This window comes from Sapajus apella, unplaced genomic scaffold (assembly GCF_009761245.1).
Source record: "Sapajus apella isolate SASKATOON/1434 unplaced genomic scaffold, GSC_monkey_1.0 scaffold82, whole genome shotgun sequence".
In the NCBI taxonomy this organism is placed as follows: domain Eukaryota; kingdom Metazoa; phylum Chordata; class Mammalia; order Primates; family Cebidae; genus Sapajus; species Sapajus apella.
Window position 1 is genome coordinate 3,733,428 of NW_022437022.1, and position 26,326 is coordinate 3,759,753.

The 26,326-nt window shown below is 34.7% G+C and overlaps 1 protein-coding gene and 1 long non-coding RNA gene across 14 annotated transcripts in view; both read right to left on the reverse strand.

The window, feature by feature from the left end:
• Positions 1 to 26,326, reverse strand: part of QKI (QKI, KH domain containing RNA binding) — a 169,507-nt gene that overhangs the window by 112,787 nt on the left and 30,394 nt on the right. For all 13 annotated transcript variants that reach the window (XR_004261280.1, XR_004261278.1, XR_004261281.1 and 10 more), the window contains exon 2: positions 15,927 to 16,069. Coding sequence is in view for 7 of the 13 variants with exons in the window: in XM_032253121.1 (XP_032109012.1) it covers positions 15,927 to 16,069 (143 nt within the window). In the remaining 6 variants the exon portion in view is untranslated. The remainder of the gene's footprint in view (positions 1 to 15,926; positions 16,070 to 26,326) is intronic.
• Positions 3,067 to 15,920, reverse strand: LOC116533397. The gene is made up of 3 exons (XR_004261282.1): positions 7,240 to 15,920; positions 4,472 to 4,473; positions 3,067 to 3,077 (listed from the first exon to the last, which is right to left on the reverse strand). It is a non-coding gene; the product is annotated as an uncharacterized LOC116533397 (long non-coding RNA).

The following is a 26,326-nucleotide window of genomic DNA, read 5'->3' on the forward strand; positions in this document are numbered from 1 at the left end:
TGTGACATGGCCTTCTTTATCTCTAGTGATGTCTTTTGCCATTAAGCTTACACTGATACTAATAAATATACAATTTTTTATTAACTTTTCATGTCTTTTCTTGATACCATTACTTTCAAACTTTTGTTATTCTTATATTTAAAACAGGACTCCTATAAAAATCATATAAATGATTCTTCATTGAACTTAAAAATGTTTTATTTTTAAAGGGTACCTTAAAGATTCTTTATATACTGTCTCTACCAGATTCCACTGTTACTAATAGAAGTGTACTGAGCTTTCCCATTACTCCTTTGAAAGTGATCTTTTTCTCTTCTAGCTGCTTTAAGATTTCCTCTTCATCATTAATTTTCAGTAGTTTTACTATGATATGCCAAGGTGTGGTTTCCTTTATCATGTTTATCAGTAAGTATGATAAATATAAAGAAAACCAGTTTCATATATCTGTGACTTTATTTCTTTCTTTGGTTTTATAGCTCTGAAACATGCTTTCTTCAAACTTGCTTCTGTCCCATTCCATTCCTCTTCTTCTAATACAATTACATATATTAAATTTTCTCACTATATTCCTTTTACTTTTCACACTCCCTTCTACTTTTTTCCATCTCCCTGCATCTCAACACTGAGCTATGTTCCAAGTTCACCAATTCTCTGTTCAAATGCTTCTAATCTTTGTTAAACAAACCTGTTGTATTAATAGTAGTCGGTAAATAATTTTCTGGTTTTTCTTTTATAGCTTCCAATTCTCTTCTTTTTCTTCTGTCTCCTCCCACACTGAAAACTTACAGCTTTTATAAAAGTCTGCGTCTGAAATTCTAAAATCTACAGTCTCATTGTATTTGTTTCTATTGTTTTTCAGATTGTTTCTTCAGATTTTTGTTAATGTCATCTGATCTCCTTGTGTGCTTGCTAATTTTCTAGTGTGTGCCAGACAATACACTTATTTATAAACAGCTTATAAAAATAAGGCCAAAGACAATGATATCCTCCTCCAGAGAAGATACGTATTAGCTTCTGCCAGGCATCTACTATTACTAGCAACCCAGGATCAATGCAATTTCATTTACTGAGATAAACCATTTTGAGCTGAGATACAGTCTCTGTGAGGACCTGCAACCTCCTGGTTCATTCTTACTCCTAAAGTACATACCCATCTGTGTCCCTATCCCCAAACAAAGACTAGGTTGGGCATGGCAAGGGAGGTTCACAGAGACAAATTATATAGACTCTAAACCCAGTCCCCCAAAGCTCAGTTTTTCTTTCATCTGCCCTCTCCAGATTCTGCAAACATACTCAACAGAAAAAGAGATCCCCCAAAACAATATCCTTGTCATCTCACCTCCTGAAGATCCTGAACTAGTAATTCTTCACAATCCTGCTGGGTCTCTGATGTGTTCAGCTGTTTTCTTCCTATTTTATCCTATTTTACTAGAATTGCTCAGCTAGTCTGCATTACCTTGTCAGTCCTTAACAAACACACGTCTACTGGCACTTTTTGAGCAGTTGCTTTTTAATCTAAAGAGGTCTAGAACTGACATAAGGTAGTATGGTGTAACAATGTGTTGAAATGAGGATCTGAAGGAAAGAAAAAAACAGAAAATCTATCAACATGCCTGGCCTCATGTTCATCTCCAATAAGCTCTTCCTACTTTTCTACATCACCACTTAACCAGTTTATATACATCACAGATTACATTAAGTTTCACTTCCCTGCTCCTCCAAACAACCTGGACAACCTTCACATCCTATTACTCACCCACTTTGTTTTTCAGTAAAATAGAGAACAGCCTTTCATTTTCAAATTCAATTCAATAAAACATTTATTTAGGGCTTATTATGTGGCAAGGAGTGAAGTAAATGTAAAGGACTGAAAATAAAGAAACTCTGCTCTCAAGAAGTCTGTGAAAATGTCTCTACTATATTTGTTACCTTGGCTATTTCTTTAGATAAGTAACCTTGCCAGCTACTCTTCAGTAATACTTGTACTCTATACAGATCTTTTTGCAAATTGTCACATACTTGATATGCATTACATAGTTCACATATGGCCCAAAAATGTCTGGAAAATGCATTAGGAGACACTTGAGTACAAATAACTAATATGTAATTGGTTTTGACCCATACCCTTTGTGAAACCACCTGTCCTACACTTTGTGACCACCTACAGAGCCCTGTTTGGCGTACCCTATCCTTTTCATGTGTTAAACCTCCTTGGCTGGAACCACATCAAGATACATAGAAAAGGGCTTCTACCACAGCTAATTAATCCTCATACTTATTATTTACTAAATTAAAAATGTTTGTAAAACAGTTAAAATCACAGCATTAAATCTGTGACACAAAATTTTACTAACCTTAAAAATGAAACAATCACTATTGCCCCAAGAACCCACAAACAGAAACTGTCAAGGTCATCCTTCCCAAAATGTTTTAAGTAGAGAATGGGAAAAAAAAAAAAACTAATCATAGCAGCTGCTTTGTCTACTGCAACCAATTTCCAAGTTAATATCGTTTGCCTTGCATTAAAATTCATTCTGTGTTGATTTATCACACCAGTTCTGCAGCTTCATTCAATTAAAACAATGTCACAACACTTTCAAAGAAAATCATTTCAACAGCTTGAGCTAAGTGCAACTTTAAAGGCCAAAAGAAGTAAGAGAAAAAGGCGAAAAAAAGATATTCATTAACCCTACTGCTTAAATACAGACCTTCTCTGTGGCTCACCAATTATATTTCCGCCAAGTGGCATGTGAATTTACAAAGAAGAGGTTTAACAACAATTATGTCTAATGCTATTCATTGCTGCTCACTTCACTTTAAATGGAAATGATAGATTTTTCCCAATGACAAAATGTAAAGCATTACAGAAAACCCTTCCATTAACCTTTTTAAAATTCTATAATTAAAGATAACCTCCTGTAACACATTATCAAAATAGATAAGTAATAAAAAATGGATTTCTGAAAGCATATCAAATGAAACACTTCTAAGACTTATAAAGTATAATCTCTGTCTAAAATTTGGGGGGAGGGGGAGACCAAGATTTCATTTAAAAATGTACTTTTTTGGATTGCTTTCTGCACAAGAGATTGATAAATCTGTTTTCAAATATTGTGTCTAGTTATTTCTAGGGTGATTTTACAAGATGCCTTACAAATCTTCCATTGTTTCATATAAACAACATAGTGGGTATGAAACACATACATTCAGAGAAGCACACACATATGTGTATTTGTTAAAGTCTTTCACTTAGCAAAAGACAAAAAACGGACCACATCCAATCTAGTCAACATTAGTGGGCCTATCTTATACAAGTATATGAGAGAAGAATGTGACTATTAGCAACACAACTGTTTTTAATTAAAAATACAGAATGAATACGGATGCTCCTCAACTTACAATAGAGTTAAGTCACAATAAACCCACCATTAAGTTTAAAGTTCAATTTTAAATGTATGATTTTTTCAACTCCAGTGGTGTTATCTGGAGATGGCCCCATCGTAAGTTGAGAAGCATACTGAATACATATCACTTTTAAACCTGTAAACAATCCTAAGTCAGACCATTTTAAGTTGGGGACTACATATCAAAATATCTGTGTTTTGGGGTAAAACAAGCATCGTATGCCTTGCTACCTTCGCATTAATTCTTATAAATTAGTAAGTGGCCAAATATATCTCCTGGAGAAATAGCTAATTTATGAGAAATAATTAACATTACAGGAACCATTTGGCAAAACTTTTCACATATTAGGCCTTTATAAACATTTTGGTTCAGGGCACGCATGGCACATGTTACGTACAAGTACTGTTTAAGAAAAGGCTTCTTACAAGGCTGTGTAAAAACAAATAAAAATTTAAAACTGCATGTTTCCCTGCTGAAATAGAAAGTAGAAATAATAATTGTTTTGTTTTTTATTACTTTGTCCTTTGGGATTTATCCTGGGAACAGCCCATCAGGTTTATTATTTGAGAAATTTCTAAGCTGTGTGAGTTCCGGTGCTGCATATAACTTAAGAATTCAGTGACTGAATTCCTCCCTCCAGCTTTACTGAGATATAATGAACAAGGTTTAACTTGTGATGATTTAATATAGGTATACATTGTGAAATAGTTACCACAATCAAGCTAATTAACATATCTATCACTCCACACAGCTACTGCATGCGTGTATAAGTATGGTGAGAATACTCAGTCATGCTAAGCACCTTTTCATAAGCCTTTTGGAAATTTGTATAATTCTTCTGAAAAAAATGTCTACTCAAGTTATTTGCCTATTTTTAAAGCAGGTTATTTGAATTTTTTGCTGTTTCATTGTTTTGAGCTGAGTTGTTAATATTCTATCTTTTTGGATATTAAACACTTACCAGATACAAGGTTTGCAGGTATTTCCTTCCATTCTATAAGCTGCCTTTTCATTTTGTTAACTGTTTCTTTGCTGTGCACAAACAAGTTTCTTTGCCGTGCAGGACTACTTGATATAGTCCCGTTTATTTATTTTTGCTTTTGTTGCTTGTGTTTTTTGGGTGTAATATCTACAAAAATCATAACCAAAACCAAACACTCTTTTAATTCAGTGTTTTTTCCTACATGTTTTGCCATTTCAGGGAATTCATTTAAGTCTTTAATCCACTCTTGATTGTATTTTTATGTATGGTGTAAGATAAAGGTCCACTTTCATCTTTGGAATGTGAATATCCAGTTTTCCCAGCACCAACTATTGAAGAAACGATTCGTGCTCCATTGTGTAGTCCTGGTACCCTTGTCAAAGGTTAGTTGACCCTATGTTCTTAAGTTTATTTCTGAGATTCTGTTCTATTTTATTGGTCTATGTGTCTGTTTTTATGCCAGTGGCAAATTGTTTTGATTAATATAATTTGAAATCAGGAACCGCAATGCCTTCAGCTTTGTCCTTTCTCAAGATGGTTTTGGCTATTAGATGTTTTTCATAGTTCCACATGAATTTTAGGATTGTTTTTTCCTATTTCTATGAAAAATGCCACTGGAATTTGGATAGGGATTGTACTGAATCTATAGATTGCTTTGGGAAGTATGGAAATTTTAACAATAGTCTTCTAATCCATGAACATAGAATATTTTTCCATTTATTTGCATCTTTAATTTCTTTGATTAATGTTACAGTTTTCAGGGAGCAGATATCTTTTACCTCCTTGATGTTATTTATAACTATATTTTTCTTTCTGATGTGACTGTAAATGAAATTGCCTCTTAATTCTTTTTTTTTTCTGAGACGGAGTTTTACTCTTGTCGCCCAGGCTGGAGTGCAGTGGCACAACCTCAAGAGGCTCACTGCAACCTCCCCATCTCGGGTTCAAGCAATTCTCCTGCCTCAGCCTTCCAAATATCTGGGACTACAGGCACGCAACACCATGCCTGGCTGATTTTTCTGGTGTTTTTAGTAGAGACGGGAGTTTCATCATGTTGGCCAGGCTGGTCTTCAACCCCTGAACTTAGGTGGTCCGCCCACCTTGGCCTCCCAAAGTACAGGTGTGAGCCACCACACCTAGCCTCTTAATTTTTTGAATAGTTCAAGTGTATAGACAGAAAACTGATTTTTGTATCCCAGAACTTTACTGAATGAACAGATTTTTTGATAGAGTCGGGTTTTTCTATATGCAAGATTATGCCATTGCAAACAGAGATAATTTTACTTCTTCCTTTATGATTTAGATGTCCTTTACTTTTCTTTACCTTTTTTTTTTTTTTTTTTTTTTTTTTGAGATAGTCTTGTTCTGTTGCCCAGGCTGTAGTGCAATGGCACAATTTCAGCTCACTGCGACCTCCACTTCTTGGGCTCAAGCGATTCTTCTGCCTCAGCCTCCTGAGTAGCTGGGATTTCAGGCATGCATCACCATGCCTGGCTAATTTTTGTATTATTTTTAGTACAGATGGGGTTTCATGTTGGCCAGACTGGTCTCAAACTCTTGACCTCAAGTGATCCACCCACCTCAGCCTCCCATAGTGCTGGAAATAAGAGGCATGAACCACCACTCCAGGCCGCCTTTATCTCTTTTTCTTGGCCTAAATGCTCTGGCTAGAAATTACTATACTGAATGGAAGTGGGAAGGGTGGGCATCCATGTCTTGTTCCTCATCCTAGAGGAAAAGCTTAGCTTTTCACCATAAAGTATGATGTTAGTTGTTGGCTGTCACACATGGCCTTTATTGTGTTGACACATATTGCTTCTACACCCTACTTATTGAGAGATTTTATGGTGAAAGGATGTTACATTTTCTCAAATGCCTTTTTCTCCATCTTTTGAGATGATCTTATGGTTTTTAATCTTTCATTCTGTTAATTTAGTATAGCTCAGTTAATGATTTCCATATGTTGAACCACTTTTATATTCAAGGGAAAAATCTCACTTGATCATGGTGTATGCTCCTTTTAATATGGTGTTCAATTCAGTTTCCTAGTATTTTGTTGAGGATTTTTGCATCTGTTCATCAAAGATATTGGCCTGTAACTTTATTTTCTTATAATGTCTTGATCTGGTTTTGGTACAGGGTAATGCTGGCCTCATAAAATGAATGTGGGGAGTGTTCTCTCCTGCTCAGTTTTTTGGAAGTTTGAGAAGGGTTGGTGGTAATTAGTCTTTAAATGTTTGGAGGAATTTGCCAGTGAAGCCATCTTGCTTGCGGGCTTTCACTTGTTGCAGGGTTTTTGCTTAATAATTCGATCTTCTTACTCATTATGAGTCTGTTCAGATTTTCTGTTCCTTCATGATGTGGTCCTGATAGGTTGTATGTTTTAGGAATTTATCCATTTCTTCTAGTTTTTAGTTCTTTTAGTTCTTCAATTTTTTGGTATATATTTACTCATAGTCTTGTATGATCTTATTATTTCTATGGTATCAGTTGTAATGTATCTTCTTTCATTTATTTTGACTTCTTTTTCCTCTTGGTCAGTCCAGCTAAAGGTTTGTCAATTTTGTTTAACTTTTCAAAAACCAACTCTTAGTTTTGTTGACCTTTGCTGCTGTATTCCTGGCCTCTATTTCATTTATTTCTGCTCTAATCTTTATTATTTCATTCTTTCTGTTTAAGCCTCTGGCACCTAGTATTTCCAGGTAGCTTCCCACCCATTAAAAAAAAAAAAAAATCCCAGGAAATTTTTACTATAAGAATGAAAAATCATTATACAATTTCACTACACAGTTTCTTCTATGGGCTATATATTGTGCAAGGCATCATAGATTTATTTAAAAAAAAACAACAACAACAAAAAACCTAAGAGTGAGTTCCTGATTTCACGGCATGACCTGTAAGACACAGGCAGATCACTGCATACCCTGTGATAAGAGCTTAACAGCTGGATGGTACAAAGTGCTCTAAGACGGGAATCAACTGTTTATAGGAGTCAAAGCACAGAGAGATAGCAAAAGGAACACTTGAGCTCAACATTGTGGGATGGGGGGAGATGGGCATGTTTGGTGGAAAGGAAGAAACAAGAAAGAGGTGTTACAGGGAAGAAAAATTAGAGTTACCTGCCATTTTTACAGAAGAGTGGATTGCTTAGGTGGCTGGAACACATGGGTAACAGCAAAAATAAAGGCCTGAAAAGTAGTCTGGGATCTTTTAAAAGGCCTTGTGCATATGGTATTGGACCTTATGTTCTCACAAATAGTCTTCTGCTCTTGCCATAAAACTCTTGCTGAATTTTATTGCATTCATATTTTTATTAACTGGTTAATCTTTTGTTTTTCTAATTGTTACTTAGCATCTGGAGTGATAATAATCTATCTTTTTCACCTGAATTTGTTTTGAATAGTTTTGGTTTATTGTCCAGTTATATCTGTACGCAAAGAATGATTCACCATAATTTAGGATATCCCAATTCACATACGACAGATTTCAAATTTTGGTTATAACTAGTTATTAATTTTCCCTTTTGCTGGTAGTATCAAATGGAAATATCATGAGTGCAAGGACTATGTCATTCAATATTTCTTAGGTGTTGAGTATGCTGCAGTATGTTTTGAGGGTTCAAGTCACTTAATCCACAAACCAACACTGCACAATGCTTATCACTACCACCTACATCTAACACATGAAAGGTTACAACAGTAGTCCAAATCTTAGAGCACCTAGATTGATTCTAGAGTTCGGACGCTTCTTAATACAGTATAATGCCTTTCTTCTAAAAACCTTAAACACATACCCTGATAACAAAAATTCATGCTTAGTTCTCTCATTACTGTTAATCTTTCAAAATGTTCAGTACTCAATTTATAAAAGCTCTATTCAAATCCCATTTACTTTCAGAATTAGTCCAGTGTGTTTTTATAATTTCTTCCCCACCTACATACATCCCAAACGTATCATTACTACACCATCTTAGATAATCACATCTTGCTTTCTCAATATTATCATATCTTTTACTGATCGTCACCACTTTAACAATCATCACATGCATCTCTATTCTCAATGAATGGAAACAACAGCAAGGCCCTTCCCTCATTCTTAGCCTTCATATGTAAAAGATAAAGAAATCTGAACATTCTCCCTATTTAATCTGTTCTCTTCATTTCAACTGCCACTGCCCGAGTTCAAGCTCTCATTGTTCCATACCTGGACTGTGGCTATTATCAGTACCATGAGAGCAATTATGTCTTTTCATATTCCTGTGCCCTGTTACCTAGCACAGATCATATACAAACATTTCTAGGATAAAGACATGATAATAAAATGTTGCTGTTTTATATTCAGATGTCCTTTTTAATGTTCAAGTTCTAATTATTTTTCAAATTTTAAGAGGTTTATTTTAATCTGTCCTTAGCATGGCAAATTTATACTATTTATGTACAATCTTACAAGTACAAAGGAAAGAAACTAATCAAAACAATCATTGTTCTGTAACCCCAAACAATACAGCATAGATAAGTTTTCAAGGTCAATCAATTCCCTACCAAATAATAAAGAAAATATTATATCAATGTGAAACAAAGAGATGTTCAAGTTTATGATAGGTAGGCTGCTTATTGATGACACTGATTTTAGACTTGAGAAAATCAGTGTTCTATGGTAGACAAAACAAGATTACCAGAAATCCCCAATTTATTTGTGAGCTACCTTGTTCTAAATGGCTGGGTTTATTAAGACATAAAATATGTTTTCTGGCTGGGTGCAATGGCTCCCACCTGTAATCCCAGCACTTTGGGAGGCTGAGGCAGGAATACTGCTTGAGCCCAGGAGTTCAAGACCAGCCTGCCTGGGCAACACAGCGAGACCTTGTCTCTAAGATAAAACAAAACAAAAAATATTTAAATATAAATGTATTTTTTCCCAATGAAATGATTAACTGAATATAGCTCAAAGCTAGTAGCTGAAAAGCTCAATCTCAACATCCCTAAAGTAAAGGCAAGTTATCTCAAAAACTAAGGTAGTTTTCTGCCCAAATTGAAATTAAAAAAAACATAAATAGTCTCATTAACTTGCAAAATAAATTTAGGTCACCTACTTATAAACAGGAACTGAAATGAGTGGAAGAGTTCAAGCAGTATAAGCTTTGTTTCGTAGCCCATTTCATGTGCCAATTTTGAGGAGTTAGGATGAGAAACGTTCTTTTACTCAGCTCTAGGAGACAGTGCTCTCTCAAACTGGGCTGAAAGTAGATCATCACCTTGAGCTTTCCTTTAATCTTTTATCAGAAACAGCTCAATGTTCCTGGAATATAGATACACTGAGAAGCAGATTTCTCCTTGATTCCTATATTATATTCCTTTGGCTATTTCAGCAAGAATCTTAAGAGATACAGAGACTGAATACCTATGAGTAGATATCCAATTATCCACAGTGCTTTGTAGCAATAATTTTAACAGAGTAAAAACTCTTCTTTAGATAAATCATAGACAAACGTTTCTGTCTAAACTGAATAATTCTTCCCTAACAACCCCATCTTTTCTTTTGTTCTTCTAGTTCCTTTCAAATATTAAAACATATTATTTACAAAATAAAGTGCCTACATTTTTAAAACTCAGAGAAGCCTTATTTAAAGGTATGTTAAACTTTGGAAGAATCTCAGCTAAACAAAATGTATTGTTTTCATACTGTCTTATAATCCTTTCTGGAATTATTTACTAATATCCTAAGAAATTTAGTATATCGCAAACCATAAAAAAACTATGAAGTATTTTGTACACAACAGATAAAACCTTACAGAGTGAAATATACCCTTGTAGAGTGAAATAAAGAGGAAACGTAAAAAGAAAAGCCATAAACTTTTACTCAACCAATCTAGTTGAAGTTATACATCAAGTTTCCCTACCTAAAACTTAAAGATATGTTCTGTTATCAAATCACACTGCTATATTAAAACTTTAATAAGTTAATATGTAATCTGAATCATTTCACAACTCCACTGAATAAAAACATATACTAACCTTATGAGAAAAAGTGCCTTTAGATTCCTGTACAAACTATCAAAGAAGAAAGATACGATCTTATTTTTAAAGCATTATTGCTTTCCACTCATAAAATTAAGATCACATTCAGGCAAAAATCAAGTGTTAACCTGGGTACTGAAAAAGGAGACTTTGAATTTGAATATCATTAAATTTTGATTTAATATCATTTGTTATTCAGAAGAACAAAAGTGAAAGCAGTGTATATTAAGACTCCTGAGGTTCTTGATTAATCCTTCAACACAGTAAGAAAGCCACACTGGTCAAAGAAACAAAGATTTTATTTAAAGAAAGATAACTTACTACATTGACCCCTCTCTCCCCATCATCCCTCCAAAACAAATGCCAGCTCAACAGCCAATCTGACACCGATTTCTCAAGACTAATGACAAATAACAACCCTATACTAACTCAGGAGCTATGACTAGCCTAAGTTGATTTGCAAACCCAGGAAAATGAAACAGAAAGACAACTTACAACTCATGTTCCATCATCAACATAGGTTATTATTATAAGAGAGACAGCAGAGTGCACCATGAATAATATTATGAATCTATAAACTACTGACTACAGCAACCAGGCTGGGATCCTACAGGTTGAAAACACAATCCTTGGAAAGACATTTGTCTATCTTACAAAACCTTTGACAATATGGGTATTCACAATGGCCTAGACCCAAGGGATGCCTTTCAAAGCTATTATTCAAAATTAAAGCCCCTTTTAAAAATATTAGAAAATCAGAATTATATTCACACAAAACTCCAAAATGTTTCACTACAATTTAATCATCATATCTAAAGGAAGAGTTTACCAACCCAATCTGTTTATGTGTTTAACAGGACAACTAATATCACCAACAGCTAGATCTTGCCAATATTTAGCAAGTCTACTACTCTGGCAGATCCTATAGAACAATCTCTAACAACTTAAAATTGATAACTAGGCAAACTGAATGACTAAATTATTACTGACTCATTCAAAATATAACAATTTTACTTAGTTAACTCTATTCATATATCATTTATAACATCTCCATGGATTCAAGCAAGTCCTTAAAAACTTGACCAGCTGAATAAACCGTTTGATGGTCTAAACATAACTTCAATATTTTTTCATGTCTGTAGTTTTATGAATGCATGAGAAGCTTAAACTCTTAAATAATTTAATCTTTTATCTTTCATACAAGACTGAACTCCTTCAAAACAGGATTATTTTTCTTATGCGTAATCACAAAAACCATATTGAGTGCCTGCCTCTATCAGGTGTCACACATTTGTTGCCTTTACTTCTCCAAACAATCCTATGAAGTAAACCTTATAACTTCATAGACAACAGATTCTAAAAAGCAGACATATACTCAAAGCCAATATGATCATATCAAGTTATTTTTCAGCAAACACTTATTTGAATTCCCTTCTCATTGTAAATGAAGTGACTTAATATCACTAATGCAGGGTTTCTCAACCTCAGCACTACTGACATTTAAGGCCAGATAATTCTTTGTTGGGTAGCTGGAAGGGCACAGGTGTTGACTATCCTGTGCACTGTAGAATGTTTAACAATATCTCTGGACTCTACCCAATAGATGCTGATAGTACCCCCTCCCAAGTTTAAACACCAAAAATACCCCTAGCCATTGCCAAACATCCCCAGCGGTAAAACTGTCACCAGCTGAGAATCACTGGACTAATGAAAAAGAACAAGAGCAGAGGTCAGAGGTCTTACACATGCTTATACTATTTGGCTTGAATCTAGCATTTCAGTGACCTGCAATAAGAGCGTGCCCTAGCAGCCACAACCCCCTTTACCCTGGGCCCAGCAGGAACATAAATGGGAGAAGATCTAAACCCCTCCACAGCTAGCCTCAATCAGGCTAGACTCTGCCTTAATCAGCAGATCCTCAGCCAACATACAGACCCCTGAGCACAGAAATAAATGCCTATTATTTTAAGTCACCAAGTTTTAGAGTGTTTTATCATGGAGCATTATTGTGGCAATTTTTGACAAATACAGCCAAAAACTGGATAAGCTAAAATTCCAAACCTAGGCCTAACTGACTCAAAAACCTACTGACTTGATTATATCAAAGAGTTATTTCAAATGAATTAAATATTCTTACCCAGGATGTGCTTGGTACACAGTAAATGCAATAGATGTCTGCTTTATTAATAAATATCAATTCTGTAAAAAGTTTAATACATTTTCAATGGCCTGTTCATATTAGCTTCTCATTCTCACATCATTAGGCCAAACTTCAAAAAGTTGGAAAGGGCACTACAGCACTGCTTCATTTCTCAGACCTCGCATTTAAGACTGTCTTCTCCTATTAGTTTCAGAGTGCTGCACAGCTAAGTCCAAAACACTACCTCTAACACTGACTTCCGTAAGTAAGGCGCTATGTGCAAATGCAAAAGACAAGTTTAAAGAAAAAAAAAATTTAACAACATTTGAAAGAATGAGTTTCATACAAACATGCACAACAAATACTTACTGCGCATATACTATTTACCAGACGCTATTCTAAGCACTGGAAATACAGCACTGAAAGACAAAAAGATTCCTGCCCTCATAGAGCTTACACTCTTGTAACACACAGCATAAAAACCTTTTCCAACTGCTTCACTCATATTTACTCTTTAGTCCTCATAATCTTGGGAGAGGTTTAATATCTCCATTACAGAAATGAGAAAACTAATAACAAGGAATGAAAAGTAATTTGTTTAAAGTCACAAAACTACATCACTTCCCAGCCTTTTTGGTTAAGATCAAGATGTAGTACCAAAGTCACAAAACAAGCAGCAAAACTAGCTAGAAGTCTCAATCTGAGTTCCTACTTTTGACCACAGCATGATACTGCCCCTCTGCTAACTCTCTAACCTCACATCTTACAACACTTCCCAAGCATGTTTCTGCTTGAGTCAGCTGTACTTACTGTTCACTCTGCCTGGAATGTTTTTCTCTCAAATGGTTTTCATGCCTTCCTCCCATCATTTTGTTCCTGTCTCTCCATTCCCATCATATTAGAAGAGATTTCTTTCCTGATTACCCTTAAAAATGAATACCTCCCTCCATGCACAGTCACTACTCATCTGTCTACCCCACTTTATGTTTCTCCATAAAACTGATTACAGCTATAGATTCATTTCTTGTTTGTTTTTGCCACTGAAATGTCCACTCCACGAGACCAGTGACATCGTTTAGTTCATCACTTTACCATGTTTAAGGCCTCCTGAAACGATACCTGGCAAAATGACCAGGTACATGACCACCTACCTGTTAGCCTGGCTGACCCTGCCCCCGCTTAGAAACAGAAAGTTTGTAAAGGAATGATTCTCATACTTCAGCATCCACTGGAATTATGTACAGGGCTTAACAGTCAGATTGCTAGGCCTCACCCTTACCCCTAAGTTTCTGATTCAGTAAGTATGGAAAGGGGCTTGAACATTTACAGTTCCCAATACTAGGGTCCAAGGAGTGTGTTTTGAGAGTCACTGATCAAAACAAATGTCATGCTCCAACACACCTGTCAGCAACAGTAGTTCACCATGGCAAGAAGTCACAAAAGTGGAGGAGGAAGGAAAGGATTATAGTGAACAGGTACCCTCTAGACTCAAGTCCTGACTTGGAAGCCTGTATGAAACACATGTCTTTTAAAGAATGCATAAATATCTCTTCCTTGAATAGGATTTCTTCTTTTAAGAAGAGATGGAACCAGACAGGTTAACATTATATTCTCTATCACAGCCTTATGGTCTTGCCTATTCTATGTTAATGCTCACTGCTGAAACATCATCCCCTAAGGTTTAAATAAACAAAACAGACAGTTGATATCATTTTGGGATAGTGAAAAACCTAACAGCAGTAGGCCCTAATTGGAACAAATCACAATTTCACATCTCTAGAAATAATCCTAATACCTAGGGTAGGCTCAGTGGTCATGTCTAGGTAATGGTAGGTAACCTCACTTCCCTAGTCAGAAAGGCCCAAAACACATTCACTCTTCTAAGAATCTGAATTTAAAAGATAAATGCCTGGGAGGCACTGATGCCAAGTTATGCCAGCAAGGCTCTCAATCGAGAAGTTCCATAAACTCTCGCTGCTCAATTCTTAGATGCCCTGGTTCCTAGCCTAACATGACATTTTGTTTTCCAGCTATTCTTTTAATCCTCTGTGTTACTCAATAATCTTCCAATAAACTCCTCTTTTACCTACATTATCCAAGACTATTTGTGTATTTGCAACCAAAAATACCTATAAAAAGTAAATGCATATAACTTTTAAAACAGCGTATCAGATCAAATTTTGCAAATTGTCATGAAACTGTAAAATACCTAAGCTTTTTCCTATTAATTCAACTTAAGACATTTATTTCTCATCTACACACTATTCTGTTCACATAACCAATAAAGCAGAGCATATTTTTGACATTACACTCCTTTTTTCATCTGCTTTCATAAACGTCCTCTGAAACTTAACAAAAAGCCAGTATCTTTTCTTAGTTTATTCAACAGGTATTGCTGCCTATTATATGCCAGTATCATGGGGGAATACAGTGTAGTGAATAAGAAAGACAAGGTTCTTATTTTATGTACACCTTACATTTTTAGGGGGAGACAGAGAGAGAGAGAAAATCAGAAAAAATGCCCGATTATAAGTGCTATTGCAAAGAAAAAAAAAGACAATGTGAAACAGTGAGTAGCTAGATGGCTTTTAAATTAAATGATCAGGGGAAGCCTCTCTGAAGTGACATTTGAGCTAAATTCTTAATGATAAGAAGCAGCCAGCCAATAGAGATCTGAGTGCAAATAACATAAAAGTCCCTAAGACTGGGAGTAGACTTGACTTGTTCTAAAAGCCAAAAGAGGGCCAATGTGACTATAGTGTGGTAAAGAGGAGGAAAAATCATTTAAGATGAGGTCAGAGAAATAGAATGGGCCATATGATATAGGGTTTTGTAACAAAAAGCAAAGAATCTGGATTTATTTAGAAATTAACAGACATAGGACAAGGAGGCTATTCACAACAAGATGCTTATAGAGAGTAGTTGAACAATGGACTAAGATGGGGGGAAATCAGATTACAAACAGTGGTTTCAGCAAAAATTTTAGAGTTGAAAGGAACCTTCTAGTCCAACATCTTCATTTTACAGAAAGAATGCTGTGGCCCAAACTGTGGCTTCTTGAAGGTCAGATTAAAGATGAGCAGAGTTGTGCTTGGTGCTCTGTGGCAGTTAGGCCAAAGTGTCTTCCACAATTCCTCACCCCGTTTTGAAGCCCAAAAGAGTCTATACCATGCGCATTTCCAAAGTGACATAGCAGCAATCAAATGGAAACAGTATTTATAAAGAATTTTTTTAAATTATCCATGCTAAATTTTTCACACTTCAGTTGATGACTGACTTTTTTAAAAGTGGTTAATAATGCTTAAGTATTTACCACCAAATATACTCTTCCCAAAATACGTGAAGTAGAACAAAATTGAATAAAACAACAAAATATACTTACATCTGGGTATTCTTTTACAGGCACATAAAGTTTCTCTTGTAACTGAACAATAGGTCCCACAGCATCAGGCAATTCTGCACTCCTTTTCTCTGTACTGCCATTTAATGTGTCATTGTACATGTCTTTCCGTACTCTGCTAATTTCTGTTAAAAGTAAAAATTTTAAATGTGTTAGACAAAAAAAAATATTCTTGCTAGTCCAGGGGAAAAAAGAGAGGGCAGGGGAGGGTTTCATTGATAAAGTGTTAAAACTCAAATAAAGAGCTCCTGGCCTACTCTATTATTCTCTGGATTAATCCCATGTTTAACAGGACTATAGCTTTAATTAATTTCTACCACAAACCAGTTTTCATATGAATCAAATACGTATCTTATTAACTTCAGAGCCCAAGCTCCTTCCTAACCAGTATAATATGGACTCGTTAGTTTTAATTTTTCCATGTCTAAATGAGGCCAGTCATTCTAATTGATAGCTTCAGTGAAACAACTGTAAGAATGCCTGTCAGACAAAACTAATACCAAAGCCTCTTTTGTACTTCAGAACTAATCTGTCTGAAGGACATTTAAACTGGACCACTTCATTCAATTATTTTTAGATATCTTTGGAATATCCAAACAGAGATGTTCAAAAGATAACAGACTGCAAGTTCAGCAGAAATCTGAGTTTAGTACACAAATTTAATGGTTAAAGCTATCAGAAGAGATGTTTTAGAGCAAGTAACGGGAGAAAGGACAGAAAACACTTTAGAAAGAGCAAGGCGTAAGGAAAAAAGATCTAAACCAAGAAGAAAGGGAGGTAGGCAGGAGAACTAGAGAACAGAGATGTCACAAAAGCTAAGAAGTGACAGATTCAAGGACAGGTTGATCAATAGTATACAATACTACAAAACAACGGTAAGATAAAGAGCAAAAGATGGTATCTTGGATTTAACCACTAAGCCATTGGTAATCAGAGAAGTTTCAAGGGAAAGATGGTAACAGATCAAACTACACCGGGTTAATGATTGAAATATTAAATATAAAAAAAGTAGAGATACCTAAAATCAATGACCTGTTTTTAAAAGCCTGTATTACTGTTCTTATATATACACAATCTTCATTTTTTTTGAAGTAGAAGAATTCTATTTTAATGAATTGAGTTCTATAAAGAAAACTGATTCTTTCAAAAATTATTAAGCTTCCAATATACACTACAAGACAGGCTTCTGTTCATTGGAACACACTGCCTAATAAGGGTTGTTATTATTAAGGTTAGCCAGATGCCTCTGTAATGTCTCTCTATGCTATAGTTTGTGTCCTCCCTGGGAGAAAGGCTTGCATCCATTAGTATTTAAAAATAAAACATCTTTTCTTTTTAAAATGTATTTTGTATAGTTTCCAAACATGAAATTTCAATCTATTGATAGTTCCTAAGGAACTATCAAATATGAATGTACTTTTTAATTTTTCTAACTAGTTATTTAAATCAGTTTCAGTTAAACAAAATACAACACAGCAAAAAGGCAGGATCAAAGGTACTCTTACTCTTACAGTTATAAAAATCTTAAATCAATTAAAAAAGGCACTGTAATACACCTTCTGCTTCAGTGATACAAATACTCATTTTATTACAAATTTTATCTCTTAAATAACAATTTGCTTGTCAAAGCTTACCAAATGCTTTTCTCTGAATAGCAAATAAAATCAACAAAAATCAAGAGATTACCTTGGATTTGACTACATAAGGGCAGAATTTTATTCTTCCTTAAGGTTCTTTTCATACTGCTAGTTTTATAATTAAATCTTTCCTAACAATGTCCAGTATCAAATAGTGTTTATCTTAAATTGGCATATGACAGCAATTCTCAAATCAAGTTTTCAACAACCAAGTAATAATTTAAACACAAATGCTCATTTATATCATTTACATAATTACAGCAAGTAATTAACCAAGAGGCACTAGAAAAATTTAATCTAATTAAAATCACACATAGATCCTTTAGCCGGGTCTCTAGACTAAAAAAGCACTTTCTGTATAATAATTACTTAAATTTCTTCTTCAGAAATGACCTATTCTTACTATATAGTTAGCACCACACCAATATCAAAGCCTCAGAACAGTATAAAATAAAACTATATATAAAATTTGCTTAAAAATATAGATGCAAACATCCGAAATAAACAGAAAAAGAAAAATGCACTAAAACATGGTAAAATTAGTTCAATATTGAAAAATCTTCTATAAGTAACCATAATATTGTAATAAATACGGGGGAAAAAAATAGTGATTTTCCAGGTAAATAAATATATCAAACTTAGAAAAAAAAATGTATTGCAAGTTATCGGAAAATTCAGATGACTAGATTAAAAAATGTACAGAGGCCAGGCGTGGTGGCTCACATCTGTAATCCCAGCACTTTGGGAGGCTGAGACAGGCAGATCACAAGGTCAGGAGATTGAGATCATCCTGGCTAACATGGTGAAACCCTGTCTCTACTAAAAATACAAAAAATTAGCTGGGTGTGGTGGCATGTGCCTATAGTCCCAGCCACTCAGGAGGCTGAGGCAGAAGAATTGCTTGAACACAAGTGAGCAAAGATCATGCCACTGCACTCCAGCCTGGGTGACACAGTGAGACTCCATCTCAAAAGAATTAAAAAATAAAAATAAAAAAAATAAAAAAAATAAAAACAAAAACCACGCTTCATATATAAGCATCTATCTGGTTAGAGGATACAATGCATTTACCACTTAAGTTGTATTTTTATAAACATCTATGTGATTCTTGGATTAATAACATTAAGTTGCATAAGATTTTATTACCCAGTGTGTCCCCAAGTCCTTGAACAGTACCTGGAATACAGCTGGCCCTCAATAAGTATTTGGTGGGGGTAAACAAAGGGAACAAAGAGCTAGGTTTCTGGAGCATGAAAGTTAAACAAGTCATGGTTCCAGCTCTCAGAGAACTTACTCTAATAAGAAAGATAAGAAGTCTTTGTAGCATGATTTTTTTTCAGTCTCTAAGATATATCACTCAATTTCATAACAGAACACAAATTAACATATAAGATAATAATGATGGAAATCAAAAGATGACTAAGACATAGTTCCGGTCCTCAAGGACTTTACAATCTTATTCACTGTTGAATTTGACCAACTGTGTACTATCTTTATAAACAGGAAAAAAGAATATCATAACTTCCTGGAATGTTATGCACAATACTCAAGTCAGAGCAAGTTCTGATTGCAATTCTAATAGTAACTCTGATTTTAGACAAGTCTCTTTCTTACAATCTCACTGTGCCTGTGGTTCATGTACTTACTGAATTAATGAACTGAATCCATTTGTTTCCAATCTTAGTATGCAAGAGCCCCATTTATTCTATTTCTCCATAATCCTATTTTTTAAAGTTTTGTTTTTAAAACTTTCCATTCCAAAAGTCCTGGCAATCAGAGCTTCTTGGAATGTTACCCTAGCAAGAGTTTATGATTATAGCCAAATTACTACAGAAACATGCAATGAGTATGGGTTTGGGAAATGCTTTAGTCCTTCTGTAAGTAGTGGCTTCACAGGCATTCATTCACGAAATGAGGACTGCTTCATAACTAATGCTGTAGATTCTATAATATTTGACACAGCATTCCTGTGCTTCATAACTAATGTCATATACACTATTTTGCTGTATCAAACATTATTCTGCTGTATCGAACATTACAATGCTCAAATGCCCCACCACGACCACCACTACTTCATCAACCCGCAGCAGTTGTTCACAGAACTAAAGGTTCAGAACCATTTGCTTAATCACACATAGTACAAAAATTCTCCCAACATGAACCCCAGGCATGTATCTTCTATCAAAATATCCCCAATACCAAGAGAAATTGTTTTAGACATCTCTGAAGATCTTATAAATACTATAAATTTGTTTTAATAAATCAAAATCTGCTCTAAAATTTCTACCACTGGCCACCACTCAGAAGCCCCACAACACATTTGAAAAATTCTAAAATATCTAAGTGTCCTCTTCCCTAAACCAGTCACATGGTTTTATACCCTCCCACTTGTTTAGATGCACTCTCATTTGTCTAGATCCCTTTTAATATGTAAAACCCTATACTGTATACAATATTCCATAATGATCAATGGGTAAGCCAACTGAGGCTATCAACCTCTAGTCCCAAACCCTGGACCCTCCATAATCACTGCTTAGGAGTTGATGATGTTTAAGAATACCTTTACTTTCTTAGCAAACACAGCACACTGTTGACATTTTGCTGATGATGGTGCTAAGACAAGTCTCTACCATTCCATAATTCTACAACTGTTTGTTTAGACATCAACAGAAGATTTCAATTTTTTTTTCCTGGTTATTTTCTGCTACACATATCCCTTCAGCAGACTGACATTAATCTATCAGCTGATATCCTTTAAGGATGAATAGTCTCTGAGTCAAGAAATCAACTAACTGCAATTTTATAGAGCACCCATTTCTTTGGCCCAGATACCAAAACACAAGCATACCTTTTATCAACTACCTGATGAAATCTCAAGCTACAATGGGACCAGAACCTCCCTCTGGAGCCCCCAGTTTAAAGAAGAAATAATCTGTTTTGAAAACTACGGGCTGTACCATCAAGTTTAGAATATGTATTTTTCAGCTTTGGGGAGTATTTACCTTTACAGCATTTAGGTTCCTCCCATTTTTTTTAATTTACTTTTTTTTTTTTTTTCCCCCAAATTTCAGTATGCTGAAAATTGTTTTTTGTTTAGGCCTGAAAATTCATTACTATTTACTGTCTCATCACATTTCTCTGCTTTAATTATCTTGATTTTTTTTTCTTTTCCAAACTAAGGCACAACATTCAGTTAATTCTGCTCCATCACTGCATAGCACTGTTGTATATGACCTGCTAACATCATACAGTCTACCTTATTCCTTTTTATCTCCCCTTAATTCACCCAACTATGGATTTCACTAAAAGGTTTTAAAGTCATTCTTATGTTTCATAAGCCTCAGCTCATTTTTGTCTTTGGCTTTTCTGCTACCACCACTCTTTTACTGTATCCAAATTATTGTATGTATACTCTGCCACTTTTCAATTTTGTACACATTCTTTTAAAATCTGAATTACTGGACTGGGTATGGTGGCTCACACCTGTAATCCCAGCACTTTGGGAGGCCGAGGCAGGCGGATCACTTGAAGTCAGGAGTTTGAGACTAGCCTGACCAATATGGCAAAACCCCATCTCTACAAAAAATATAAAAATTAGCTGGGCGTGGTGGCAGGCACCTGTAATCCCAGCTACTCAGGAGGCTGAGGCAGGAGATTTGCTTGAACTTAAGAGGCAGAGGCTGCAGTGAGCTGAGATCATGCCACTGCACTACAGTCCTGGTGACAGAGACTGTCTCAAAAAAATGAAAAAGAAAAAAATCCGTATTATTGGATTTAACTAACAAATCAAACACTCTATGGAAAACTAGAACACTGGAAATAAAGACAACAGGAAAAAACATTAAGATAATTAAAAACTATGGACTGAGAAATCTAAATTACAGCACTGAGCAGTCATTTCCCAAAATATATAAACAGACAGCTAAGGCTGTGTATAAATTCAATACTGCAATGTTGGAAAGTCAAAGAATTAAATACGGCTCTACATTACTTTCTGGTTTGGAAAGTTTTCAGCAAATTTTTTAAATTAAGAAAATGAAAACTAGGAAATGAAACACGAAAAATATTTACTAAATCATAAGCAACAAAAATATTAATAAAAAGTAAAATTCAAAACCAAAATGCATAAAATTACTTTCAGCAATGAGAACACAAGGACACAGGGAGGGGAGCACTATACACTGGGGTCTGTTGGGGGGAAATAGGGGAGGGATAGCAAGGGGTGGGGAGTTGGGGAGAGACAGCATGGGGAGAAATGTCAGATATAGGTAAAGGGGAGGAAGGCAGCAAATCACACTGCCATGTGTGTACCTATGCAACAATCTTGCATGTTCTTCGCACGTACCCCAAAACCTAAAATGCAATTAAAAAAAAACTGAAAAAAAAAAAAGAATTACTTTCAGAATTTGTAACAATACCAATTAAAACAGTTTTAAAACACTGAAAAAAAATTCACATAAAGTATATTTTATACTTAGTGCTATGATAGCTGATTCAATTGCTCAACCTGCAATGTTGATGTTATAAACACATGTATTTTTTCACAGGGTATCTAATTGCTGTTTCTTTGTATATCAGGTTTGAATCCATCAACAAAACTGGCCTTATCATTGTACTAGAGCAGGAGCTAAAATAAAGGAACAAAAAGGTTATTGTGTCATTTGACCATAACTGAGTTTTTAAATTAAACATTTTCTATTAACTTATGGAAAATGTTAGTTGTTAGTAAAATGACAACTATGTATAAACACATACATTATTTGATATATACAGTATAAATTTTATGAGGTAAGTTAAAATAACTGCTTTCATCTGAAATTTAAATGGGCTCCAGTATCTCTACACTGTCTGCAATCTCTACCTCTTGCTAGACATTAATATAGCACACTAACACAAAGAGCAAAATAAGATTTTAGTTATTTTAGGTCTTAGTAACAAATTACCAGTTTTTATTTACATAATACTCATTAAATCTTAAAACAATAATATTAGTAATCTATTTAAAACTGAAGAACAACTGCCACTTCATAAAGAGGTGGCTGTTACATACCCTCATGTATTTGGGTTAACAAAGATCTCTTCTGTAAAAAGAAACAAACTGAGTTGACTAAATACAGAGAAAGTTTTGAAGTTATTTTTGAGCTGAGAACAACCCATGGAATATGTTTACTGTGCTATTTTTAAGAAGCCAAATTCACAAGGTACAGAGAGCAACTAGATTAAAAAGCAAGTTACTAGAGTATGTACTATTAAGTGAAATATGTTTTGCTTACTCTAACAACCAAATAAATTAAATCGGATTTAATTTCAAAGCAACTGCTTTCAAACTGGCAAGAAAAAAAAAAAAAAAAGGAAAAACCCAAGCTATCAGTAATTCTCTAGATGAAATCTTATTCTAGAGGTTAAATTGTACTCTCTACTACACAAGTATAAGTCCGAAAACAAAAACTACAAAATTAAATTCATCATAACCCCCATATATTACCAAAATTAACAACTGTGCAAAATTGTTGATAAACTGATAAATTTCACATACAAAAATATGAAACAGCAAAAACCTTCTAACAATGCTAATTCAACTTCCCTGACTGTTCTCAGCAGCAGTTCTGTATTATAGAGACACACATTCCTGGGGTTATAGAAAAGAGCTTTTATTGTATGATCAAATTTATACTTAAGTATATACATTTTTTGATAGACACAAAGAATTCAAAAAAGAGACAACTATTATCAGTAATCATCTCTGGGAGATGGATTTACAAGAATTAATTAGCTTTCATGTTATTACATAATTTTTTTTCTTTTTTTGGGAAGAAGTCTCACTCTGTCACCCAGGCTGGAGTGCAATGGCAGGATCTTGTCTCACTGCAACCTCCACCTCCTGGGTTCAAGCGATTCTCATGCCTCAGCCTCCTTACTAGCTGGTTACAGGCGCACACCACCACATCCAACTAATTTTCGTATTTTTAGTAGAGACAGGATTTCACCACGTTGACCAGGCTGGTCTCAAACTCCTGACCTCAAGCAATTTACCTGCCTCAGCCTTTCAAAGTGCTGCGATTACAGATATGAGCCACTGCACTCAGCCTAGTTATCTTAATCATATTTCAAAAAGTAGAGGTTTCAATGCAAAAGGGATAATAGTCAATGTGATGGACACCTCAAATACTCTAGCTTGATCATTACACACTCTATGCATGTAGCAAAAAAAAAAAAAAAAAAAAAAAAAAAATCACACATACCTCATAAATATGTAAAATATGTATCAATAAAAATAAATAAAAGATAAATTGAAAAAATACAAGAAATTGGACCAAGTCACAGCTAGTCTAACTAGCTTTACTTAGAGTTTCATAGAGGATTTCCTGGCATAAGAAATTCTTAAAATTCATTTTAAGAAACAGGGGAAAATGGAAATAAGAAAATGGAACAAGTCACCTTTTGATGTATTGCTGGCCATACTATAATTAAGTGTAGACCAGTATGTCCACAGTTTTAATAGTGAGTGAAAAAAAAGTCTTTGCAGCCCTTTTCTTTCACTCCATTTTAACGGAACACTTTTCTGTGGATGAACTCCAGGTCTAGGTTACTAAAATGACATTCTGAATGAATAAATGGATACTGCTGGTACACACAGAAAGTAAAATAGGTCACTGAAATGAACAGAACAGAGTAGGGTGCTGGGTGGGGGGGGGGGACATCATTCACTTTTGAAAAACCAGTTACTTTATTTGGATAGGCAGCCTTTCTCATTTATATTGACTTTTGTTTCAACTTATTCAGAAAAGAGTTTACTTTTAAACCTGTTTAGTTTCACACGTTAAATATTTAACTATCATTTATCTAATAGAAAATGTGGTTTTCTGGTCATGTCGTTTCTTAGAATACTCAGGGGAAACCAGTCCTCATCTCTATATAATAGTCATTGTATTAAAATGTAAATTTAAATCTAATGGCAACTAGTTAAGAAACATTTTAATCAATCTCAGAAGCTCCAACAGTAAGCTGGTTCGATATCATCATCAGAATCCAGGTAAAAAGAGCATCTAGCAATTACTATTAACAACTCTTTTCCCAATCCTTTTACTATTTCTGAAAGAATAAACTCTTAGCAATGGAAATGGGTACCCAAGATAACAGAGATAGAAGAAAATATACTCTTATGAGCCTTTGAATTTTGAATTATTTCAATGTATTAACTTTTCAGAAAATACTTTTCTTAAAAGTTTTTACTTGACTTATATAGTGATAGTAATAAATTATAACCCATAAGAAAAGATATAAATAAATGAATAAATACAAGAAGGGAATAGATCTTCCTTAAAGAATTTTAATTAGTAATAATGTAGACAAAAATCATTCAATGAATGCTAAATTAGTGGGCAAAAATGTGAAAGGATAGCTGTACAGTTTCAGAGTATCTCCCCTGTAAGGCATTTTTTACTTACTAAGGAAAAAGGAGAAAGTGTACAGTGGGAACATTGCCTTAAACAACTAATCAAAGTTATTATCACCAGTATTAAGACATATGCCCCATAGCATGATGCACTGAGATAGGCACAAAAGCACTTGTGATTGTTTTGCCAAAAATGGTCCTCATTCTAATCATGAGAACACATCAAAGAAACCCAAATTCAAGAACATTTTTATAAAACAACTAGCACTCTTCAAAAGGGCTAAGGTCATGAAAGAATGTGAAATGGTCACAGGTTCGAGAAAACATAATAGACATCACTACTAAGTACAATGTGGAATCTTGGATCAGAAAAACCTATGAGTAGGAAAACAGGTAAAATTTTAGTAAGATTTGCAGATTAGTTATAGCACTGTATCAATACTCATTTCCCGGCTCCAATAACTATACTATGATTATGTGAGTTGTTAACATCCATACTATTTTTTTCCACTGTTCTGTAAGTCTAAATTTATTTCAAAATAAAGAAAGAAAATTTAAAAAGTGAGCCTGGGCAACATGGCAAAATTTCATCTCTACAAAAATTAACCAGGTGTTGTGGCACACCTGTAGACCCAGTTGCTCAGGAGACTAAGGTGGGAAGATTGCTTGAGCCAGGAAGTAGAGGCCGCAGTGGCCCATGATCACTCCACTGCACTTGCCTGGGTTACAGAGTAGGACGCTGTCCTAAAAAAAAAAAAAAAAAAATTAAAAAGTATTTCTTTTGGACTTTGGAATTACTTATTATACTAATGAGGGAAGGGGGAAAATAATTGTGACAAAGAATAAAAGCCATGGAAAAAATAATAAAGAAAACTGAGGAAATTTAAAAAAAAAAAAAAAAATCACTCAAAATAGGTTGGGCCCGGTGGCTCACGCCTGTAATCCCAGCACTTTGGGAGGCAGAGGTGGGCAGATCACAAGGTCAGGAGTTCAAGACCAGTCTGGCCAACACAGTGAAACCCTGTCTCTACTAAAAATACAAAAAGAAAATTAGCCAGGTGTGGTGGCTTGTAACTGTTGTTTACTTCCAGCTACTCAGGAGGCTGAAACAGGACAATTGCCTGAACCCGAGAAGTGGAGGTTTGTAGTGAGCCAAGATTTTACCACTGCACACCAGCCTGGGTAACACAGCAAGACTCCCATCTCAAAAATTTAAAAAAATAAAAATAAAAAAATAAATCACTCAAAAATAGTATCTTCTACAGTTTAAATGTTTGTTAAAATTTTAATTACACATATTTGCTTTCTTCAAATAAGGCAATTATTACTAATCACCCAAAATACATGTT